The 24,702-nt window shown below is 38.4% G+C and overlaps 1 protein-coding gene across 1 annotated transcript in view; it reads left to right on the top strand.

Annotated features, from left to right (window-relative positions):
* Positions 1–18,717, top strand: part of LOC118356751 (40S ribosomal protein SA-like) — a 95,864-nt gene extending 77,147 nt beyond the window's left edge. The window contains exons 3-4 of the mRNA XM_035726352.1: positions 17,315–17,425; positions 18,562–18,717. Coding sequence (XP_035582245.1) covers positions 17,315–17,425; positions 18,562–18,717 — 267 coding nt within the window. The remainder of the gene's footprint in view (positions 1–17,314; positions 17,426–18,561) is intronic.
* Positions 18,718–24,702: the final 5,985 nt, after the last annotated feature.

Genomic DNA, 24,702 nt, shown 5'->3' with positions numbered 1-24,702 from the left:
ACTTCTCATCCCTGAAAGAGGGGAAACAAGCAAGGTTAACCCTATATTTGTCCTAGCTTACTGCCTGGAGACTTTCCAGGATGCAGCACAAGAGAAAGAGCCCAGAAGTTTATTGATGGCTCCGAATGGAAGAGATGGAGCTGAGGGCTCTTGGTGGCCAAGGCAGCTGTAGCTCACAGGAGAAGAGTACTGGAGAGGAATGACTGACACAGAGAAGGAGCTCCAGAGATCTACAGGGGTTCATCCTTGAGTCCTCGGCTGAGTACTGATCAGCACTTGCCTGTGATGAAACTACCAGTAACTAGAGCGAGTAACACTCAGAAGACACAGAGGACACAAGCCCTGGGGTTCACCCAAAGCTGGGAATAGCTCAAGTGCCCACCAGGGAGAACAGAAAATCTCATCATACAAGGACAATTCGATCGAATTCTCAAAAGATTACTACCTTACTAATTATCCCTAAAGACCTAACAAACTTAAAATGAAAGTAAAGCTATACACTCTTTACAAGTAAACCTCCTAGAATGAAATTCAAGAGTATATAGAAATACAAAAATACTTAGCACCCAAAAAGATAAAAATTTACATTCTCTGCATACAATCAAGACTTACCAGACATCCAGGGGCACCTGGGTGGCTCAGTCGGTTAAGCGTCTGCCTTCAGCTCAGGTCATGATCCCAGGGTCCTGGGATTGAGACCCACATGGGGCTCTCTGCTCAGTGGGGCTCCCTTTCCCTCTGCCTGCAGCTCCGTCTGCTTGTGCTCTCTCTGTCAAATAAATAAAAAAAATCTTCAAAAAATTAAAAAAAAAAGACTAGACATCCAAAAAGCAGAAAAATATCCCCATGATGAGAAGAAAAATCAATAGAAATAGACCCAGAAATGGTACAGGATTGTAGTAGACAAGAACATCAAATAGCTAGTATAATTATATGCCACATGTTCATGAAGCATTGAGCATGTAGAGACATGGAAGATATTTAAAAAAAGACTCAACCAGCTAGAGAGGAAAAACGTGATGCAGACATCGCGTATCTTCTGAACACAAACCCTCAACACATTCTGTTACCTCTGCCTGGAGCACTCTTCCTCTCCCATTTCATCTGCTAAAATGTATTGTTACTCAGATTCCATCTCTATTATCACTTCCTCAAGGAAAATCTGCCCAATCTCTAAACTAGATCACACCCCTTGGCTACATGATGATATGACTCTATATATAACCAATTACCATCCTTATCACAAATATACTTTAGGAGATTATATTAAATATTATTTAGGTAATTGTGTGTTTAATCCCTGCCTCCATCACTATCATAAGCATCTTGCTGACATGAGTCATGTTTGGTTTTGTTCACTATCGTCTCCAGTACCTCGCATAGTATTTGACATGTAAAAAAGATTTGACACTTGTGGAAAGAGGGAAGGGATGGGAATTGCGGGGGGGGATCACCAAAGGAAAGGAGAAAGTCTCTCTATATCTTCAGAAATGTTTCAACGCAGAAGCATTATATATATTATAAAGTAAATCCAAAATGGCAGAAGTTTCATATTTGACAGCTCAAATATACAAATCTTGATTGATGTACAAATCTTGTTAAGAAAAACACAAAAGTGTTGCCTTTTCTTTAGCTATGGTTCCCAAGAGACACACAGAATTCAATTTCTGGTTCTGACACAGCTATCCCTAATCTTTAACTTTATAATACAATTGAACCTTGAAAAACCCAAGTTTGAACTGCCCAGGTCCGCTTATATGTGGATTTTTTCCAATAAATAAATGTATTTTCTCTTCTTTATGATTTTCTTAATAACATTTTTTCTCTAGTTTGTTGTAAGAATGTATATAACCTATAAAATATATGTTAATCAACTATTTATGTTATCGGTAAGGCTTCTGGTCAACAGGAGGCAATTAGTAATTAAGTTTTGAGGGGAGTCAAAAGTTATATTGTAATAACATCAATGGGAAACTTACAAGTACTAGATCTTCACTTGCTGCTTTGATTCTAATTGGACCTCAGACGGTAGAGGAGAAACCTGATGGAGACTGTAAAATGTACTGTTGGCTGCAATAAAGTTGGAAAATTGGACCAACTCTATCCCTACTCATTGTGTGTTATAGAGATTACCATCTCAGAATATCAGGTGGAAAGCAGAGCATTGGTTGTACTGGGGCCACATGAGATATGGACAGCTTTTCTTTTACACTGCTTCTCTAGGTGATTGCTTTCTTGAAAGATAATTTTAGTTCTCTGACTATTGCCAAAAACTAGTTTTCTGGAGAATATTTAAATTTTGTATTATCATTTGTTGAATATTCAAATGGATGAACTTAATTGATTTTTAAGATGCATTTTTTTTGAGATAATATAATGACTGTCAGTGTTGACTCTGCTACTTGAAATGTGTGATTAACAGGATTCAAATGTTTAAACATTTAACACTAAACATTTAAACATTTGAATTGGAAGTTAAAAATATGTTTAAGTTATGCAAAGATGATTAACGTCCTGCATAGCCCTGTTTGTCCCCTAGGTGAAAAGCATCCATTAGCACTTGAAAATTCTACCTAAGTAGTCATCTAGTCCTCTTAAGATGGGACAGTCACTTTGATTTATCTGTCATCTGAAAAATTACAGACTACCCCGGCTAGAAAAATGGGATCCTCCTCTTCTTCCCAAGCTAGAAATTTGATGCAGGACTGAGACACCTTAACTGTCACAAGATACCTTTCTAGATTTTTCTCACAATAGGAAAATAAAACTGCTGATATCTGAAAAATAAAGTGTGTTGTGATGTATCTTGCGCAAAATCTGTATTAGTTGGGAGAAGCTCTTATGCTAAGGTAACAAACATTACACAGCATTTCTACCCACAGCCATCGACCAAAGTTAGTCACGAGGTTCTGCATAATTACATCGAGGTTGAGAAATATGAGCGCCACTATCACTAGGTACAATCCTTATGAAACTTTTTAAAGATATGACACTTGAGAAATGCCAGCAATTGTGTGTGTGTGTGTGTGTGTGTGTGTGTGAATGCACATTTGCCCCTCTTGAATCACTTTCTTTGGTGTCACAGAAAATGGGGGCTAGGTTTAAAAAGAGAAGAATAGTGCCTTGATGGTACTGCTACAAGATGAACTGAAACATTAAAACTTTTTAAGAGTTTCAGCGAACTTAATTGATAACTATTGTCTGTGTTCTGACTGCTTCACTCACCAGCCATACCCCTCTCTCTCCCTCTCCGTGGACTTCCCTATTCTTTGAGACACACAATATTGAAAGTAGGCCAATTAACAACCCTACAGCATTATTGTGCATAACAAACCTTAAGTGCTCAAGTGAAAGGAAGACTCCTACATCTCACACTTTAAATCAAAAGCTAGAAATGATTTAAGTTTAGTGAGGAAGGCGTGTCAAAAGCCAAGATAGGCCAAATAGTTATCAAATATGCTTCTTGTATCAAATAGTTGGCCAACTTGTGAATGCAAAGGAAAGGTTCTTGAAGGAAATTAAAAGTGCTACTCCACTGAACACACAAACATTAAGAAGGTGAAACAGCCTTATTGCTGATGTGGAGAAAGTTTGTGTGGTCTGGATAGAAGATCAAACCAGCCACCACATTCCCATAAGTCAAAGCTTGATCCAGAGCAAAGCCCCTAATCTCTTCTGTTCTCTGAAGGCTGAGAGAGGTGAGGAAGCTGCAGAAGGAAAGTGTGAAGTTGCAGAGGTTGGTTCATGAGGTTTAAGTAAAGAAGCTGTCTCCATAACATAAGAGTGCAAGGGGAAGCCACAAATCCTGATGGAGAAGCTGCAGTGAGATTTCCAGAAGATCTAGCTCAGGTAATTCATGAAGGTGGCTACGCTAAGCAACCAGATTTTCAGTGTAGACAAAACAACCTTCTATTGGAAGAAGATGCCATCTAGGACTTTCATAGCTAGAGAGAAATTAATCCCTGGCTTCACAGCTTCAAAGGGCAGGCTGACTTGCTTGTTAGGGGGTAATGCAGCGAAATCAGTGTTCATTGACCACTCCAAAAACCTAGGGCCCTTAAGAATTCTGTTAAATATACTCTGCCCATGCTCTATAAATGGAACAACAAAGCCTGGATGACAGCACTTTTATTTACAACATGATTTACTAAATATTTTAAGCCCACTGTGAGACCCACTGCTCAGAAAAAAAAAAAAAAGATTCCTTTCAAAATATGACTGCCCATTGACAGCACACCTGGTCAGCCAAGAGCTCTGATGGAGATGTCCAATGAGATTCATGTTGTTTCCGTGCCTGTGAATACAACATTCATTCTGCAGCCCATGGATCAAGGAGTAATTTTGACTTTCAGGTCCTATTATTTAAGAAATACATTTCGTAAGGCGCTAGTTGCCATACATAGTGATTCCTCTGATGGATCTGGACAGAGTAAACGGAAAACCTTCTGGGAAGAATTTACCACTCTAGATGCCATGAAGAACATTTGTGATTCATGGGAAGAGGTCAAAATATCCACATGAATAGGAATTTAGAAGAAGTTGTTTCCAGCCCTCATGGATGACGTTGAGCTGTTCAAGACTTCTGTGGAGGCAGTAACTGGAGATGTGGTGGAAACAGCAAGAGAACTAGAATTAGAAGTAAAGCCTGAAGATGGGACTGGATTGCTGCAAACTCATGATAAAACTTGAAGGATGAGGAGGTTTTTCTTATAGATTAGCAAAGAAAGTGGTTTCTTTTTTTTTAAGATTGTATTTATTTATTTGGCAGAGGGAGACACAGAGAGAGAGGGAACACAAGCAGGGGGAGTGGGAGAGGGAGAAGCAGGCTCCCAGCCGAGCAGGAAGCTGAATGCAGGGCTCCATCCCAGGACCCTGGGATCATGACCTGAGCCGAAGGCAGACGCTTAATGACTGAGCCACCCAAGTGCCCAAAGAAAGTGGTTTCTTGAGATCAAATCTACTCCTGGTGAAGATGATGTGAAGATTGTTGAAATGACAACCAACAATTTAGAATATTACATAAATGTAGTTGATAAAGCAGTGGCAGGTTTGAGAAAATTGACTCCAATTGTGAAAGAAGCTCTCTGGGCAAAATGCTATTGAACAGCATCTTACACTATGCAGGAATCATTCTTGAAAAGTAGAGTCAATCGATGAGGCCAACTTCATTGTTGTATTTTTTTAAAAAACTTGCCACAGCCACCCAACCTTCAGCAACCAACACCCTGATCAGTCAGCAGCCATCAGTGTTAAGGCAAGACCTTCCACCAGCAAAAGATTATGACTCACTGAAAGCTCAGATGATGGTTAGAAATTTTTAATAATAAACGACTTTTTAAATTAAGGTATGTACATTGTTTTTTTAGACATAATGCACACTCAGTAGACTACAGTATAGTGTAAACATAGGTTTTATATGCACTGGGAAACCAAAAATTTCATGTGACTCACTTTATTGTGCTATTCACTTTATTGAGGTGGTCTGCAACCAAACCCGAGGTATGCCTGTGCATACTCTTTTCTTCTCATACTCCCTTCGTCTTCCCCCCATTCTCTCTTAGGCATTTAAGTAATCTCTTACAATGCTGCAGAAATAGCTGCCATTAACTTCACTGGAGGTAAATTGTGTGCAGAAATGGCTGTGTGGACAGTTTTGATGCTCATTTTAGCTGCTGGATTTCTAGCAAGTCAAGAAAGAGATGTGGGAGATTTAAGGCTTGGTTTCTGGCGAGAAACTCCAATCCAATGACTCTTGCTGGACTTAGGGGAGTAGAAACAGCATGAGTCCGTAAGCCAGGCTTGGGTCAAGCTGGAGAAGATTGGGTTAGATCAAGAAAGAAGTGGATGACAATGGGAATTGGAGGAGCTGAAGAATGGGGGTTATGAAAGATGTTAATGCTAGTAATAATGATGATGATAACTAAAACTCATTAAATACTCACATGCTAAGGACAGTGTCTCCATAAGAACCCTAGATTTCAACAAATATTTAAAAAACAATGGTAATTTTTTAAAACATACATATCTCCAACTTCCAGAAAATGGTTTGAATATGGACAAGAGATTATTTTATTTTCCTGATTGTTCAATAAGCATTTGCTAAATAAATTTTTAAGGTATTGAATTTCTCTGGAAATCTCTTTAAAAAAAAAAAACTGTTATGCTCATCAGACAAAAGGGTTTGAAATTCCAGGCATCACCACAAATCATCTTTTTAAAAAAATTTTTTGCTTGCGTCATTTTGATCATGTGTTTAGATCTCATGATCTAAAAGGAAGGATACTGAAGCCATTATCTCATTTTCAAAACTTACTGGAGAAGTACTTAACTGGAGAATGCTGAAGTTGGTGGTAAGTTTTCTGGAAGTCTCCGTGCTATCAACATCTGCCTCTTCCAGGCACTCCTAGTTACATCAAGACTCTCCCACCACAGTCAGCTTGTGGTTGATTTGTTGAAGTCAGGGATCCGCTCTAACCCGGCTGTCTGGAAGAGGGTGTGTTTAACCAAGCTGAGATTTCAGGAAAGTTACCGAGAAAGAATATCTTAATTGCTCATTAACTCAACCAAACTGTAATAGACACCAATGTTTTCTGTTACGTTCTGAGGACATGAATGAGTAAGATATGGCTCTGCCCCTTGAATAACTGATACTCTGATTGGAGAAGTTCAGCCTAGAGGGGAAAAGTTATGATCTTTATAGCACACTCTAAATCAACTCTTGAAAACACTTTTAAGGACAAAATGCTGATTTTCCTACCTAGAGGCCATTTCAATTTATATTTATATTTCAATTCCTTTTAATGTATATATTATGTACATATTATATATTATAATAATATATAGTAATATATATAACAATAACATAACTAATATATAATATATAATGATCTCCATATATATTATACTATTTATATGTAATTTCCATATCTTGGCCATTGTGAATAATGCTGCAATGAACATTGGAGGGCAAGTGTTTCTTCAAGATACTGATTTAATTTCCTTTGCATATATATCCAGAAGAGGGGTTGCTGGATCCTTCATACTGGTTCCCCACATGGCTGTACCAATTTACATTCCCACCAACAGTGCACAAGGGTTCCAAAAAGGACTAGGTCTTGAGGCAGGCAAATCAGGGCTTAAAGATATGTTTGACCTGCTCCAAGCTGTGTGATCAAGATCACCTCACCCTGGTTTCCTCGAGTATAAAAGGAAATTTCATCATAGGGTTCTGAAGATCTGATGATAAAACCATTTTATAGTGTCTAGCACAATGTCAGTCACATACTAGTTACTAAAACAATTTTGCATCTTTTCTCCCCCCCATCCCCCACCCCTGCTCCCTTGCCCGATTCTACTCAGTTGTGAAATTGATAGCACAGCATGTCGGCTCACAAAAGGCAATGCACTCAATTGGTATGTATAGCCATGCTCTTCTAAAAGGGTTTGGAAACAATCTACTCCAGCATATTCTAACTCTCTGTTTTAATGTTGGCATTAATAAAAATGGCGTAATTACCTCTTGCTACTTTGCTGAGAGAACCGAGATGATGGTGAATTGGATGCTGTTCAAGGCTCAATCTGAGCATTCAAAAATAGGTTCCATGTAAACAGTAAGTCATGGTAATCAGGTCACTTCTGTGGGCATGCTTGGAGGAGAATGCTCTGACTTCTCCATTACTATTTTAAAACATGAAGTATTGAAATTTGCAGTGAGATTCGTTCCAAAGGGCCTCTTCTTTGTAATGCAGCAGACGATTTCTTCTATGAAAAGATTCAGGCAATTTCTCAGGAATGTGCTGCTTTGGAGTACAGATGCTGAGCACATGAATCAAATTAATTCTTAGAGTAAAACATTAATCTATTCCCCTGTGCTTTTTCCAAAAGTATTAAAAAGAACTCACTTAAACATTGTTGCTAGGAAATTCTGGAGACCAAACTGCAAGAAACAAAATGCAACTTCCTATCATCTGGGCAAGGTCAAGGCTTTGTTAAATTAAGATGATATGTTCCCTTCTAAGGTTTAGTATATATTCATCTTCATGGAAAGTAACACCTAGATTCTGAGCCCCAGGCCCATATTCTCTGACTGTCTGTAGCTATCTATAATACATATACCCTCCGAAAGATTCGCTTCGATCCAGGATAGGTGTTCAAGTGGAAAAGTCACAAGCAAAGAGAAAAACAGAAAAATGTGGGGGTTGAAAGGGTAGGGATTGGAGACAGTAGAACAAAGAGAGCTGAAAGATACATTTTAGGCAAAATTATGGGGCACCTAAACCCGTGCCAAGTTTTTAAGAAAAAGAAACATGATAAAAAGTATATGCCCCGGTGGATTCTTAAGAAACCCAACCACTTCTCTTCATTAGCCTGGGTGACCCCAGATAAATTTCTTTAGAAAACTTTTAAATTTCAAAATCCAAAATCATATTTATTATCAAAGCAAAGGAAAAAGTAGATAGTGATAAACATTGAACAAGTGAGGACATTTTAGTTGCTTTATCTCATTACCAAACGAATGTAGCAAACTTACTCATATTATTCATGAGTTAACTGTTTTATTATTAACTTACACAACTACAGAGAAAATAAACAATTTTTATTCTTCTAGTGAAATATGTAACCGAACCAGAGCAGAGTTCATCTGCCCAATGTGCAGCAAGTCATTTAAAACTGACACGGAGATTTTGCAGTGAAGACAGATAATTTATTGGTGTCAGGAGCTAATGCTCAAAAGTCCCAAACTCTCTGCAATGAGGGTTTTTAAGGGCAAAATTTGGGGCAAGTGTCTCCTGAGAAGGTGGATGCCCTTGGTTAGAGAAAATATTAGATTCTCCCCTCTCTTAAAGCATTAATATTAGCTCTTTATTTTAAAACACTCTACCATGCTAAAAGTCTGTTATGCCTTAGTATCATATATTATGCTTTAGGATCTTCTGATCACAATCAGGTCACTTCTGTGGGCTTGCTTGGAGGAGGATGCTCTGACTTATCCATTACTGATCCCAACCAGGTACTCACAGCAAATGGGATTCATTGGGCATCTGCCCCAGGACAGTCACAATACTAAACTCATCCAAAGCACTATCACACTCAAACCCCACAACAATGCTACACTGTATTACCATCTCAGCCTCGCTGTGGACGTCTCATTATAAGACATTCCACTTCTTTCTCATTGCCTAGCATACATAACGTTTGGATGGCATTGTAGAAGGCAGACTCAAAACTGAACCATTTGGTTGTAAAAGTCAATACAATACCATGGGATGCCTGAGTGGCTCAGTAAGTTAAGCGTCTGCCTTCAGCTCAGGTCATGATCTCACGGTCCTGGGATGGAGTCCCATATAGGGCTCCTTGTTCAGCAGGGAGTCTGCTTCTCCCTCTGCTTGTGCTCTCTCTCTCTCTCTAACAAATAAATAAATAAAATAAATAAATCATTACAGGGGCACCTGGGTGGCTCAGTCGTTAAGCATCTGCCTTCAGCTTAGGTCATGATCCCAGGGTCCTGGGATCCAGGCCCACATCGGGCTTCCTGCTCAGTGGGAAGCCTGCTTCTCCCTCTCCCACTCCCCCTGCTTGTGTTCCCTCTCTTGCTGTGTCTCTCTCTGTCAAATAAATAAATAAAATCTTTAAAAAAATAGTTAAGAAAAAAAATCATAACAATGCTGACTCGTTGAAATTTGCTTTAAGGCTACTATGAATGTTCAAGTGAAATTTTGAATGTGTCTCTCCAACAAACACAGTCCCAGATCTGATATCCATCATTTTATTCCATGGACATTAAAATGACACAAAAGAACAGTAACATATGCAAATAAGTACCTCAAAAATCCCTCAAAAATGTCCTTGATGACAATATATATTTAGAATGAGATGTTTGAATAAGTTAACCTCATTAATTAAGAAAAACATAGGATCCCTTGAAACTTGATATTAAGTCAATGTTCCCCCTAGCAAGCAAATTTTACAGAAAACCCAACAAGTGATACAGGGATTTTTTTTCCCCTCATCTTTATCAAAACAAAAGATATGGAGTATTTTGAAATATGATATCATAAAAACAGCAGAATTCTTTTCCTCTGCCTCATAAACTGCATTGCTTTAATCTATAAATCTAAAAGAAGACTTTTTCCCAGATAAGAAATAAAGTACAGCTGAATTTTATGTAATTATTAGTAGGAAGAGGCAGAAATAAAAGAGTTACTTATAATTTCTGAAAGCTGTTAAGATTTTGAAGGAGAATATTGTAAATGCCATCCAGAACTCAATGGCAAACTTTATTTCTTGAAAATTATTCATTTTCATCCCAGATGGTTAGCCCAAGATTTATTTTACAGTTTTATTCTGCATGTATTCTCTTGCAGTGTTATTTATTAGACGTTTTAACTTACACCAACGTTAATTTTTTTTAATGAGCGGATTTGGATCTTAAACCTTGCTAATCAGCAATAATGTCTATCATTACAGATTTTTGTTTGCTGAGGGCAAACCAAATTTGGCCCTTAATTTTCTCAGCTTTCTCCAAAACAAACGCCAAATGAACAAAACCCAGACCTCTACTGCCATCCAGTGGTCAGTCTGAATTTTTTCAAAAAAAATGATTCCCTTACAGCCGCAAGCCATTTGTCCCCTTAAATTGTTGGAACGTTTTAGGTATCTTAATTGGAAGCAACTAAAAGCAAACACTTTTAAAAATAGGCCATACATGTCTATTATATGTACATTATTATCAATAATGTTATTTTTACCATTGCAACTAAACAATAAATACAATAATAGCCCATTTCCATCTTACTATGTTTCTCATGATTTCTTTAACTTTTTATTATGATATAATTCAAAACTCATACACAAAATAGTACATAGATTCCCATGAAGTGACTGTCAAACTTTCTTCAGGGTAATTGTACCACTCTAGATACCCACCAGCAATGAGTAAGAAATTCAGTTTGTTGGCATTCTCACCAGCATTTGGAGTTGCCAGTATTTTTTTTTTTTAAGATTTGTTTGTTTATTTGAGAGAGAGAGAAAGAGTGTGGGGGGAGGGGCAGAGGGAGAGGGAGACAAGCAGACTCCCCGCTGAGCAGGGACCGACCCCAGGACCTGGAGAGCATGATCTGAGCTGAAGGCAGAGCTCAAAGCTTAACCCATTGAGCTACCCAAGCACCGCTGGAGTTGCCAGCATTTTTAACTTTAGCTATTCTTATAGGTGTAGAGGGATATTTCATTGTGGTTTTGATGTGCATTTTCTTAATACACATTAATGAATGAGGTTGAATATCCTTTCCTGTGCTTATTTGCCTTAAGCATCTTCTCCTTGGGAAATATTTATTTATGTCTTTTGTCCATCTTCTAACTTTTTTTATTGTTGACTTTTGCTAATTCTTTATACACTTTAGATATAACTCCTTTGTCAGATATAGGGTTTGAAAATATTGTCCCCTAGTGTGTAACTTGTGTTTTTTATTCTCTTAACAGGGTCCTTTCACAGAGCAAAATTTATTATTTTGATGACATTCAATTTATCAAAAACATTTTTGATGGATCATGTTTCTGATATCATGTCCAAGTCCTAAGTCCTGAAGACATTCTCCTTTGCTTTTTTCCTAATTGCTTTATAGTCCCACATTTTGCATTTAAATCTATACTCTATTTTAATTTTTGAAAAACTGTGAGGTTTAGGTTGAAATGCATTTTTCAGGATGTCCATTGCTGTAGCACCATCTGTTGAAAATTGTTCCATTGAATTATTTCTGTACCTTTGTCAAAAGTTAGTTGGGTGTGTTTGTGTATAACATATGATTTTTATCTTGCTTTATATTGAACACATTGCATGATGAATCCCAACAACAATCTTTCGATGAAGCTAATATAGAAACATCAGTAAGAGATAATTTTATAAAAACGAAAAGGAAAGCTCAATAAAATTAAATGACTTAGGTAGGAAAACACAGAAAATTATTCAAAGTGAGGAATGGAATCTTATATAATAATCACCTACTAGGTTACAGCCTAATTTTAAATGAAAAGCTGTATAAAAAATCAACAGAGAGCAAGGTCTTTGAAATGACTTCCATGGCTTAAATTCCACTTAGGCCTTTTATCAGCTACAGGACCTTGGGGCCCCAGCTACTAAAACTTTTAATGTGTGCATTTTGCCTTTCCAAAACATAAATAATAATCCACCTATTTCCTTGTGTTGCTGTTAGACTAAGTTAATAGATGTAAAACATTTACTTAGGATGCCGCTTCATATATTAAGAATGCTGTAAATGCCAGCTATCATTAATCAAATCTGATAAAATATGTCTGATAATTCCAGAGACAACTTGAATCAAACCTATCTTTTAGCGTAAAATATATTCATCCTAAATCTTAAGCAAGTTCCCAAGTCCATTTCCACACTGTAAAATGAGATTATTATGAGGGAGATGTGAGCTCAAGCTTTAGGAGAATGTACCACAGTGCTCAGTTACAAAGTATATAGTCCTTTAGCAAACACTACCTTTCTAAATGTAAAATACTATTTGTCATATTTTACCATTAACAGTAAGATCAAATGTTTCTGAAACCCTCATGTATATGTAAGATAATATGTTAGCTATGTGGGTTAAAAAGCAATAAAGGTTGTCCTTATGCTAGATTGCATCTTCTAGTCCACAGGCAAACTAAAATAGAAAAGGGAGGGAAGCAATTGCTCCCTGTGGCTTATGAGACTAACCAGGTTCAATATCCATAATGCCCAAATGTAGTTTGAGTGCTGGAGAATTCCAACACCAAAAACTCCATTGACCCAGTTTTTATTTTATTATTTTAAAAGATTTTATTTATTTATTAGAGAAAGAGAGTAAGAGCATGAGCCAGGGGGAAGGGCAGAGGGAGAAGCAGACTCCCCGCTGAGCGGGGATCCCTGATGTGATGCAGGGCCGGATCCTGGGACCCTGGGATCATGACCTGAGCCTCAAGGCAGATGCTTAACCAATTGAGTCACCCAGGCGCCCCGTCTATTGACCCGGGTTTTAAAGACAGGGCTAACATGTAGCAAACTCATGAAAACTAAGTTTCTCTGATATCCTGAGAGAAATAAACACAGATTAAGGAAATCTGCTACAGAAGAATAGTAGTTTGATCAACTTAATTAGCATGCATAAGAATAGATTACCATAGCACGGAGAACATCAGGGGAAGGAAGGGAAAACTGAAAGGGGGGAAATCAGATGAACCATGAGAGACTGTGGACTCTGGGAAACAATCTGAGGGTTTCAGAGGGGAGGGGGTGAGGGGATGGGGTTAGCCCAGTGATGGGTATTAAGGAAGGCATATGTTGTAATGAGCACTGGGTGTTATACGCAAATAATGAATCATTGAACACTGCATCAAAAACTAACGATGTACTGTATGGTGACTAACATAACATAAAAAAAAAAAAGAATTGATTACCAACAAAGAAAATTCCATACGGGGCATTAAAGCACTGCGGTTACTTATCTCTTATCAAGATAATGATCTAATTCATAATTTATTGATAATTATTGATATTTATTGGTAAATATTGGTAGTATTATTTTTTACTTTATTTTTTAAAGGTTTTATTTATTTGACAGAGAGAGACACAGCGAGAGAGGGAACACAAGCAGGGGGAGTGGGAGAGGGAGAAGCAGACTCCCAGGGAGCAGGGAGCCTGATGCGCGACTCCATCCCAGGACCCTGGGATCATGACCTGAGCCGAAGGCAGACGCTCAACGACTGAGCCACCCAGGCGCCCATGTATTATTTTTTTTAAATAGATCATTATTTTGAGACCAAAGTGGAGTAGGCTACTTGTCTACTGAGCTCCTGGAGTCTCCTATTAACATCCTAGGAGTGAGTTAAAGTGAGGGTAGCCAGTGAGCTGCTGGCCCCACGCCACTGCTACCTCCTGTCGACTCACCAGTTTGGCATATAGACAGTGACGCCTCTTTGATTCAGCCCATTTCACTGACAGCAAATACCTCACTTGTCAGGTAGAAGCAGAGAAGCCAGATGACTCCGAGAGGCCAACCGAACCTGTTACAAGCAGAGCCAAAGGCTGCACAGTGAAGTAGTTGCTGGGAAACAAAAAACAAAACAAAACAAACAAACTATAGCAAGTTTAAGATTTAAAAAAAAAAAAGTTGTTCATATTCATGCTTGAAACTCAAAGTCTTTCTTAAGCGCAGGAAACAAACTGAGGGTTGCTGGAGGGGATGTGGGGCGGGGGGATGGGGTAACTGGGTGAGGGGCATTGAGGAGGGCACGTGATGTGATGAGCACTGGGTGTTATATGCGACTGATGAATCACTGACTTCTGCCTCTGAAACCAGTAACACATTATATGTTAATTAATTTAATTTTAGTTTTTTAATTAATTAATTTAATTAAATAATTCATTTAAATTTAAAAAAAGAAACTCAAAGTCTCTTCTTGACTTCATCACTTTTTCCATCCCACTCTTAACAATTTTTGAAAAATAGTAACATCGTACTCTTTTTCCTGTGTATTACTTTGTTGTCTCTTTAACATTTTGAAGACAGTAAATCTTAAAATTGGAAAACATATACGGATTTCTTTTCAGGATTATGTCCACGTCGTTTCAAAAGAAAGAATCTTATTAACAGCATAGCCACGATCTGAATGGTTAGCTGAAGGTGAACCATCTCCGGCATGGGAGCGGGAAGGAGAACTTGCTCACTGGTACAGTGCAAACTCAGAACCCCTCTGGAATTTTCTGGGAGTGATCCCAAACATGCATGCGTGTTTCTTTTAACCAGTGACAACCTGTCTCTCTTTTTCCTCCCATGTAAATAGGGTTCACAAACCCGAGGAAGTGTAATCATAACCAGTTTGGAGGGCGAGCGGACATAGGGATTGAGTCCAAGATTGCTATTACTCTGTGGAAATGAAGGGGTATTGTTCATTTTTGGCATTTTGAAAATAACTCATAAAACAAGAGTAACTGTATGAAGCTTTATAGGAATCAAAGTATTCTCACGTATATTATTTAACTTTCACAAGATAGATGTAAATAGCAAAGATATAATTGAATCAGTAAAATTAAATATGTAGTGGGAATTTGGGTTCCATTTTGCTTTCTAGGAAGCTCTGAATAATCTTTGAAACAGAATTGTCATTCTCTCAGATAACACAAGAAATGATTGTATGCATGCAGAGAAATTTTTAAAAAAGTGGAAAATTATATCAGAGCAGAGTTAACCAAACCGATATTTACATGCAAATAGCAACCTGACTGGCAAATCTTATGACTCATAGCCAGCACTAAAATGTTAGGCAAACGATATATAAATCTATACTCTTGATCTGTTAAATTAAATTTACTTCCTGAAGGAAATTTTAATTCCTTTAAATTAAAATTACTTCCCTGAAGGAAAAGGAAAGGTTACATTGCCTGAAGAATGCAGCGCTTATTAACTCTTTCCTCTAGGTAAAGAGCAATACCACATATCTCTGTGATAAAGTGAAAAGTGGAGTCCAGTCCAGTTAGGGAGAAACAGAGTATGAGAAGTCTTAAGAAAAGAAAAACAACAAGGAGCATCGGCCAATGTCAAGTAGGTTCAGGAGAGGTGGGTGGGAAGATGAGTGAAATAGGCGGACAAAGGTGATGACAAGTACACCGACCTTGGTGAGCACTGAGTCACGTAGGGAATTGCTGAATCACTATACTGTACACCTAAGACTAACACTACATGTTAATAATAGTGGAATTTATTTTTTTAAGATTTTATTTATTTATTTATTTATTTATTTATTTATTTATTTATTTATCAGAGAGAGAGGCAACACAAGCAGAGGGAGAGGCAGAGGAAGAAGCAGGCTCCCCGCCGAGCAGGGAGCCTGATGTGGGGCTCGATCCCAGGACCCTGGGATCATGACCTGAGCTGAAGTCAGACGCTTAACGGACTGGGCCACCCAGGCATCCCAATTATAGTGGAATTTAAAATCATTAATTAAATAGTTAATTTAAAATGAAGGTTCAGGAGAATGTAGTACTTAAACTCTGTATTGAGAAATGGGTAAAATTTGGATGGTCAAACGGAGGAACAAGCAAGATGTTTCAAGTAAAAGGGAAAGCATGTCTGGGACCCTGCTAGGAAACCCGTTTGCATGGTGTGGAATGACCACATTAAGGACAAACAGACAGAAAGTTAGTTGAGGCTAGACAAGCCAGATGGAACCACAGGGTCCTGGGCAAAGGTTAAGGACTTACAATTTTATTTATCCTTTTGAAAATGGAGAAGTTATTGACGGATTTTAATAGGAAAATGACATAATTAAAGGTACCGTTGGGTAAAATTAACCCGATACTGGCATGCAGTCTGAATTCGGGAAGGGCGAAGCTAGAGGCAAGAGGACTAGTTAGGAGGTTATAGCAACAAGTCTCCCCTAGAGGTCAAAGTCTGACCTTCAGCAGAGGGAGTGGGAGTAAGAAAGCAGGATGCTGATCGCTGATCATGACTAACACTGAGCACTAACCACGTGTCCAGAGCTTCATTTGATCTTCTTAAACCACCCTGTGAGGTGGACATTAAACAAACTGCCCAAATACCAAGTATTTGATGAGTATATTACACTGAATATGCCCTCTGTACAATTACCCTCTACCAGAGAAGCCTGAAGAAAGATCAAGGAAGAAAGAAATAGGTTTTCTTTTTATCACCAGGGTATTTAGCCTGGCCTATGAGCAAATTCCAGACAGAACTCAAAATTCCTGGAAAACTCTGCTGTCTGCCCTCCCTCTGTTGAGGCTGGTCTTTTTTCTGAATTACTCAAAGAAATGCTTCCTAGAAATTAAAAAAAATCATAGTATAAGTTTTATTGTAAATATATTGAAAGAAGAAATCCACTGAAATTTCTAGATGGCCTTATATTTCCTTACTCAGACCTTGGCTCTCATCATTCGCATTCAGTGTACATAGGCGTCTATCACATGCCTCTTTTACTAATAAGAAAGTGAAGCCTTGGGAATGCAAGCAGCTTATCCAAGGTCAAGCTGGTATGTCACAGCAATCTGAACAAAATTACCATCTTGTCAATTAAGCCCTAGATACTTTCCAGTATACACCACCACCTCATGCTATTTAGAGATGCATTTATTTTTACTTAGTGAAAAAGAAAAAAGAGTGTGGCTGGTAATAATGAACTATCTCTACTAGTTTACACTTACTTTGCTATAAGCACTTCTAAATACTAAAATGTCTTCTGAGATTTCCTCATTAAACATTTGATTTATCATTATCTGAAAGAATAGCTTGCTACTCTGTGCTCCATATATCAACAGGAGTGTTTTTCTGACTTTCCTTATCATAAAGAGGCGCAGGCCTCTGTTAAAATCAATGTTGCTCATCTCATTAGCCATAAAGACGTTGCACCACACTGGATTCTTCAAGATGTAAGGGTGAAAACACTGTAAGTGTTTTCTTTCCCCATTTAAGCTTAAACCACACATCTTATATATCTCCCTTTAAACACTCAATTGTGTAGGCAATTTGAGCTCTAATTGTGCTAAAGAACAGAGTTCAATAGTAATGGATTATTCTCACCACAGTGAGAGGAAAGAATGGAAATAGGAAAGAGCTAGCAACTCATGTTACCCACACAGTGTTCATGGAACTATGAATTTCTAGCCACAGAAAATTAGTATATTTATCATACAGCAGAAACTGGTAAAATTAATACATGGAATTAATTGAAGGGCTAAATTAAGTTTCTATAAAATTAGAGTGAGCAAATCAGTTACAGAGAAATGTGCCTATAATAAAAGGAAAGGAAATTCTGTCTCCAGTAATCACATTTATTTGTGGTTTGTGAGATACCTAAATCATGAGATAAAACAATCTCCTTAAAAGTTTACTTACAAAATAAATTCTCTGATAAAAAATAATGTATATTTTAAATAATTCTTGCAGATTTAAAAATTTAAAAGCTTGATCATTATGATGGCTTTGGAATAAAGTCTGCTCAAGAGCACCTGGGTGGCTCAGTCAGTTAAGTGGCTGCCTTTGGCTCAGGTCATGATCCTGGAGTCCGGGGATTGAGCCCTGCATCGGGCTCCCTGCTCAGCAAAGAGCTGCTTCTCCCTCTGCCCCTCACCCTGCTCTCATGTGCTCTCTCGCTCTCTCTCTCAAATAAATAAAATCTTAAAAATAAAAATAAATAAATAAAGTCTGCTCTATTTAAGAATACCACCCTAGTGCCTGGTCCATGGAAATACACTGAAATAAACTGCCTTTTATTTGACTGACTCATTGTAAAAGAAGAAATTAATGATGTTGAGGGACTCTTGGAGGTTTGATGATTTTTTTTTAATATATCTTGGGAGTTGCATGTACAATGTAAAGTAGACTTTTATTTTTAAACAAAGAACAAATACACTCCCAGTAACACTCTCACATCTTATTCGATCTAATTGCCAAATTGATTGACAGTTTATATTAGGATAGAATAGGAGAGATTCCTGAGGAACGTGAGCACAAAACCATTTTCCCATCTATACCTTTATTTGTGAATGTTGCATTGGTGTCACAGAATGGAAAAACCTGGACTTTTCCTTCATACCACATTCAAAACTTCATTGATCTGATACGAGACACAACAAAAATTAAGCTAGAACCTGGGACGGAACTGGTGCTGACAGGAAATCAGTTGTATAATTTTACCCGCACATCAGGATCCATTGTATAGGCTGCGATCTTAAAGTGTTTAAGAGCAGCTGCTCAAATATTTGCTCTATAGAGACTCCTCCCTGTCCGAAACCCATCTAATATGAGCATCAATCAGCCAGGATATGTTGTGTTTCTCCATCACAGCATCTTCCTAGAGTGGCATGGAGCCTTCACATGACACTGAGGGTGTAGAACATTTTACTGCGATGTCCGCGCATGACGACGCACAGGTAGAAGTTGCTTCTGTCAATAAGCCTGACGTTACTCCAGCTGGCTTGGTCCAGATTTGCTCTGATTGTGAGCTTCTCCCACACCTCCAGTTCCAGTTACAGAGCCTACCGAAGAAGGAATCAGGAACCTGGAGCATAATTTAGTTGGGGGATCTCAGAGAAGAAGGGAGGAAATGGCCAAAATGAAGGACATAATGTTACTGGTTACAGGAAGAAACTTTTTCCCTGAATAAAATTTTTAGAAATGACACTTGACTTTGTAGTAAAAGGTGCAAAGAACACAACTACTTTAAAAATACCTGTGTGATGGGGCGCCTGGGTGGCTCAGTTGTTAAGCGTCTGCCTTCAGCTCAGGTCATGATCCCAGGATCCTGGGATCAAGCCCCACATCAGGCTCCCTGCTCAGCAGGGAGCCAGCTTCTCCCTCTCCCACTCCGCCTGCTCGTGTTCCCTCTCTCCTGTCTCTCTCTCTCTGTCAAATAAATAAATAAAATCTTTTAAAAAAATAAATAAATAATAAAAATACCTGTGTGAGAAGAATGGTTCAAAAATAGTTTTATAAGGCACCTCCATTTAAAGAAAGAAACTTACGTCATCATGATCTCTGGTAGGTGAGAGTAATTGAGTATAGAGGCACAGGGTTATATTTGATTTAGGAAAAGTCAAGACTGAGTACAGATAAACAAAGAAGATCTGGGATATTAGTAGTTTAAATGGAAGGATTGAACTGAAGAATTTTATTACAGGTTAAAAATAACAACCCACAAATAGAGTGAACTTTGAAACAATGTGAACTCTTCCCTGTGTCTTTACAAATTGGAGTAAGTCATGCACTTACGGGAGTTCATCTGACCCTTGGTAGTTTAGATAAAACTTGAACCCCATATTTCCATTTGCTACAGATGTCCAAAGCCATGCCATGATTGTTGGCTACTTTCTGAACAGCTTACTACATCATGACTTCCTCTGCTTCTTGGGTTCTTGTTCCACACATGCTGGTGAAGTGCTGCTTCATCTCGACCTGGGTGTAGAACGGCTCCTTGATTGTGTTGAACCAAAGCTTGTAAGCATGCATGATTTTAGGGATGACTGGAGAGGTGGGGGACAAGAACATATCAGTGATGATACTGTCCTTTCCTGTAGGTCCATTTTTACCACTTACCACAAGTTTCTCTCCTGGTTTTTTTCCTCCACTTTTCTGTTTTGCCGGCTTGTCTCTTCTCTTGTCCCCACCTCTTTTCCTCCACCCTTTTCCTCCACCCCAATCCCACCTCCCATCCCTCTCAGTAGCAAAACAACACATTCCTCCCCTTATTTCATGCACAGCAGCTTCCCCCTTCTTCTGAAGTGACTAGCTGATGCTCTCCCAGCATTTATGAACATGTTTTCTGAACAGAAATAGTTCACAGAGAAGAATTCTGGACTAAATGTTAGGACAATATTCTCTGTGTTGGGCTCCCTGCTCTGTGGGGAGTCTGCTTCTCCCTCTGCCCCTCCTCCCACTTGTTCTCTCAATCTCTCTCTCTCTCAAATAAATAAATAAAATCTTTAGGAAAAAAAAAAGAAAATCATTAGGATGGAACCAACGACTTCTCAAAAGTTTACCTCATTGAATCCTCAGCAAATGTAGGGGAGGAGAAACTTTTCCTCTACCCTCTTAGGCTCAATGGCGAGGGAGCTTTGAGTTACATTAACAAAAGATAGATTAACAAGAAAAAAAAGCATATGATTTTTATGCTTTAATATGATGTTAACATTTTTTACATGCATGGGGGTTTCACAGAAAATAAGTGAGAAACCCAAAGAAGCACTTAGACTTCTTATATATCATTTTAACAAGGGCCAATAAATTGTGGAAAAGTGGTCAGATAAAGGAAAGGGGGTCTGGGCTTCTAGGGCAGATAAACCACGTGGAATTGACTGGAAAATATACACGGGGACCTAGTGGAACATAAAGGATAGTTTAGTAAGGCTTGTGTCTATAGTCTGATCTTGGTGCAGTTCTCTGTCTCTGGCTAGCCAAGGTTTGCTCTCATCGTCATGGCACAGGAGAGGGGAAAATTTATGCCCTGCTTTCGAGGAAGGGCAGAGGGCTGCTCTTCATTCCTTGTTTCTCAATTGCCTTCAGCTCAAAATAACCTATATGCCACATTGACATATTGTGGGGTAGCAAAGATATCCTGATCTCCTTCACAAAGAAGTGAGGCGTCTTTCTCCCCACTTTACAGATGAGGGCTCTAAGGCAATGCCAGGAAACCTCCCCAGCATGACTCTGGAGTAAGTGGGGAGGCCTATAGAAATATTCAGTTCTGATGGTTCCTACTCACATGTTTCACAATGCTTTTTTATGGCAACCAACAATCAACACAATTCTCTGAACATCTATAATACAACCATTTTGAGACTTGACTATACACTATTTTATAGTATTTCTTGTGAGCCTTTTCTCCCTGACAAGACAATAAGTTCTTCCAAGACCAGAACTAATTAGTGAACTTCTCTTCTCCTATCCCCAAGATCAAGAACCAGTCACCATATTTAATAAGCACTTTTAAATTTCCTTATGCTAATTTTACCCTTCCGTGAATAATAGGATAAAACCATCTTATACAGATTTAGAATAAAGGTGTCTTTATTGGTATCTTTAAACTGCCAGGAACAGGATTAAAACAAGATGAATAAACATTTGAGCAAATTATTTGGAAGCATCATCACTCAGGATTAACCTTTAGCAAAATGCTATGAAATGCAGTTTTACATACATAAGCCAGAAAATTCCATTTTCCCCTTACTCATTTTTTGGACATTCTGAGGAGTTCCATTCCCCAAGGCTACCTACTGTGATCTTTCTATCAGGAGCGTAGAGACATCTTATGGCCCCTCCCTTTACCTATCCTTCTGAGGTGTTAGTCAAATAAAACCATTCAGTTGAACAGGATTAGAAAGAAAGAAAGAAAAGAAGGAAAGAAAGAAAGAAAAAGAAAGAAAGAAAGAAAGAAAGAAAGAAAGAAAGAAAGAAAGAAAGAAAGAAAAAGAGAAAGAAAGAAAGAAAGAAAGAAAGAAAGAAAGAAAGAAAGAAAAAGAAAGAAGGAAGGAAGGAGAGAGAGGGAGAGAAAGAAAGAAAGAAAATGGGTTTAAGATAACAGCTATAAATATTTAACCACTCATGGTGTATCTGATGCTGTTTCTTTTATTCATCTTCTTTCACTCTCTTTAGCTGGGAAAAGGGAAGGGAAAAAGGGAGTATTTTATAAGAGAATGTTAGAAATAGTATATCACCAGTTAACTAGAACATTCTTTGGCTTTTATTATGTCTTTTATGCCCCCCTTCCCCCAAGTAGGCTTAAAACCTTCTATTTCAGAATTTATACTTCCTAGTGCACTTAATAGGTTTAGACATCTTCCTCTGCCAGACTCTAATCTTTAGCACAATTAATAGTTTTTTCAAAAATACTTGTGAAATAATGAATGAATAATTATCAAATTGAAGGAAGTTCCTCAGTTTCCCTCTGTAATTTATCCTAATAGTCAGTCAAAGTAGTTGGTCCCATGAGGGTGAGTGTGGTTATTAAGTCCCTTCCGAGAATGCAGAGGTTGCAGGGTACTTTATCATTCCACAGGGCACCTGGCCAACACCTTGGCCATTCAGATGCACTGTGACATTCCCTGCAAACAAGATCCCAAGTGGCTTTCTTATCTACCTAGTTTTCTGAGCTACATCTCAAGGGTTGCAGAGAGGTGATGAAAACAGAAAAGCTGTTGGTTAGAACTTTCATACACAGCTTCTTACAGCACACAAGGAGAGCTCACCCTCCAAACATCACTGCCTCCCCGGGAGGCTCAGCCAGCACTCCCCTCGGTGTTCAGGGAACCCCTCTGAAAGGACAACTGGGAAGGAGCAAATCAGAAAAAGATTCTGATGTTGAATTTGTATGTCATTGAGTTTGCCTCTTTCCAATGCTGGAAAAGCCAACATGCTATAAGGCGAAATTCTCCTTCCTTGGACTTCTCTGGTAGAAGACAAACTGCTACACTTTTTCCTTCTACACAGACAATTTTACAATCAGCCTAGTCTCTACCTCTATTTTTTTAAAGTATGGAAAGGCTGATCAATCTCCTGTCCCTGAATAATCATAAGAGATACACCAACATGATAGGCAAAATTTGGAACAAACATTTGGATATGCTCAGTGAAGGCAAATCTGTAGTAACTGGTTAACGACTTCTGGCTCTTGGGAGCAGCCAAGGAGTTCAAGTGAAGAGATGTGTTGTAGGATGGGGTTCTTGTGCTTTTGACACAGGAATGAAGATGATCTTTCTCTTGCAGGAAAAAAAACGTCTATGATGTGGCCTTGAGTGCCCCATTACAGTAGATTGAGACATATGGGCAGCATATCGCACGTCAAGCAACTGGTCTCCAAATGTAGCTTCCTCATAGACGCTCTGACTCAAAAACCTTTAGTTTTATGTATTTCTTTAAGAATAGATCCACTGTTATTATCTGAAATGGAATACCAGAAACCCATCAATTTTATGTCTTTTGCTTACCTGGAGTTCAAAGTGTTGTAGCAGCTCTGTTTCTTTTCTGTAAGAAACTGCTCCAGGTTGACCCTGAGTTTTCCCCATATGAAGTAAATTGAACAGTTAGGGCTTTACAAGATTTAGCACATGAACTGAATATCTACATTAAGCGCTGTGTCAAGTTGTTGTTGGAAAATGAACTGCTACAATAGTTCAGGGAGAACACTGAATTTTGTCAAAAATCTGTCACTTTCAATGACAATGAAAATTACATTTAAGAAGTCACGTGACTTCTGGCTTTGCAAGATGCGGTTTCCTCCGTCTCATATAAAATGAATCTGTGGAAGTAATCAAGGAATGCCAAATGCCCACTGATGAAATAAGAAGGTTACTTAAGAATTATTAGTTGGTTTTGTTTTGTTAGGTATTCATCAAAAAAGGTTCCAGCTTGTTTTATTGGTAATTAAAATACTCTATTGACTTAACTTTTTAATCTCATTTCTCAGAAACAAGGCGCATGATTCTCTCTGTGAAAGCACAATTACCAGTTGAAACTGCATTAGGTTTTTAAGCTATTGAATTGAATTTGGTGCTCTGATGCAGTAATTTACTGAACAGTTTAACATCAAGCTCTGGGAACATGAAGACACTCTTAGTGAGTCCATAGAAATAGAGGAGCTACTGCAACTCATCTGCAAATAGCTAATAGCTCCTGTTTTTTGTAATATATTTTCACACCTGGAGTAACGTTGTCTTTTTTTTTTAATGTCCATTTTCATGAAATAAATATGAGAACAGAGGGTTGTATTTTAGTGAAAGAGGCCATCAAACCAAGTCCAACCCCTGAGGTGGTAGCACAGAGGTCTCATTTGCTCAATTCCTTCTATTCACACACACGGTGTTCTTTTACCTGAGAAGGGCAGCCAGATTTTATGAACAAACAGGGGAGGGAATTGGACTCACTGAGCCTAAAGCAATAGGATTTTGGACAGTGGAGAGAAATCACCTGGGAAATATTATAGCCTTGTTGTCAGAATCTTGGGGTCACATAGGAAGTTGTATAAAGCGGCCCACCGGGACCCCTGGATAAAGTGGGAATGGAATAAATATGGTAAGAGCGTAAGGGGAATCAGTCTACCTCTCAAATAATTACTGTCATTTTATGCACGCAGGTGGACAAAAGAGCCACAGGCAACCAGTTAGTCTGATACACGATGAAGACCTTTACACAGTCGTAATATTTGCCAACCTTC

Source organism: Zalophus californianus, chromosome 2, assembly GCF_009762305.2.
Source record: "Zalophus californianus isolate mZalCal1 chromosome 2, mZalCal1.pri.v2, whole genome shotgun sequence".
NCBI lineage: Eukaryota > Metazoa > Chordata > Mammalia > Carnivora > Otariidae > Zalophus > Zalophus californianus.
Note: the sequence above shows the minus strand (reverse complement) of the source record. Positions and strands in the feature narration are given on the sequence as shown.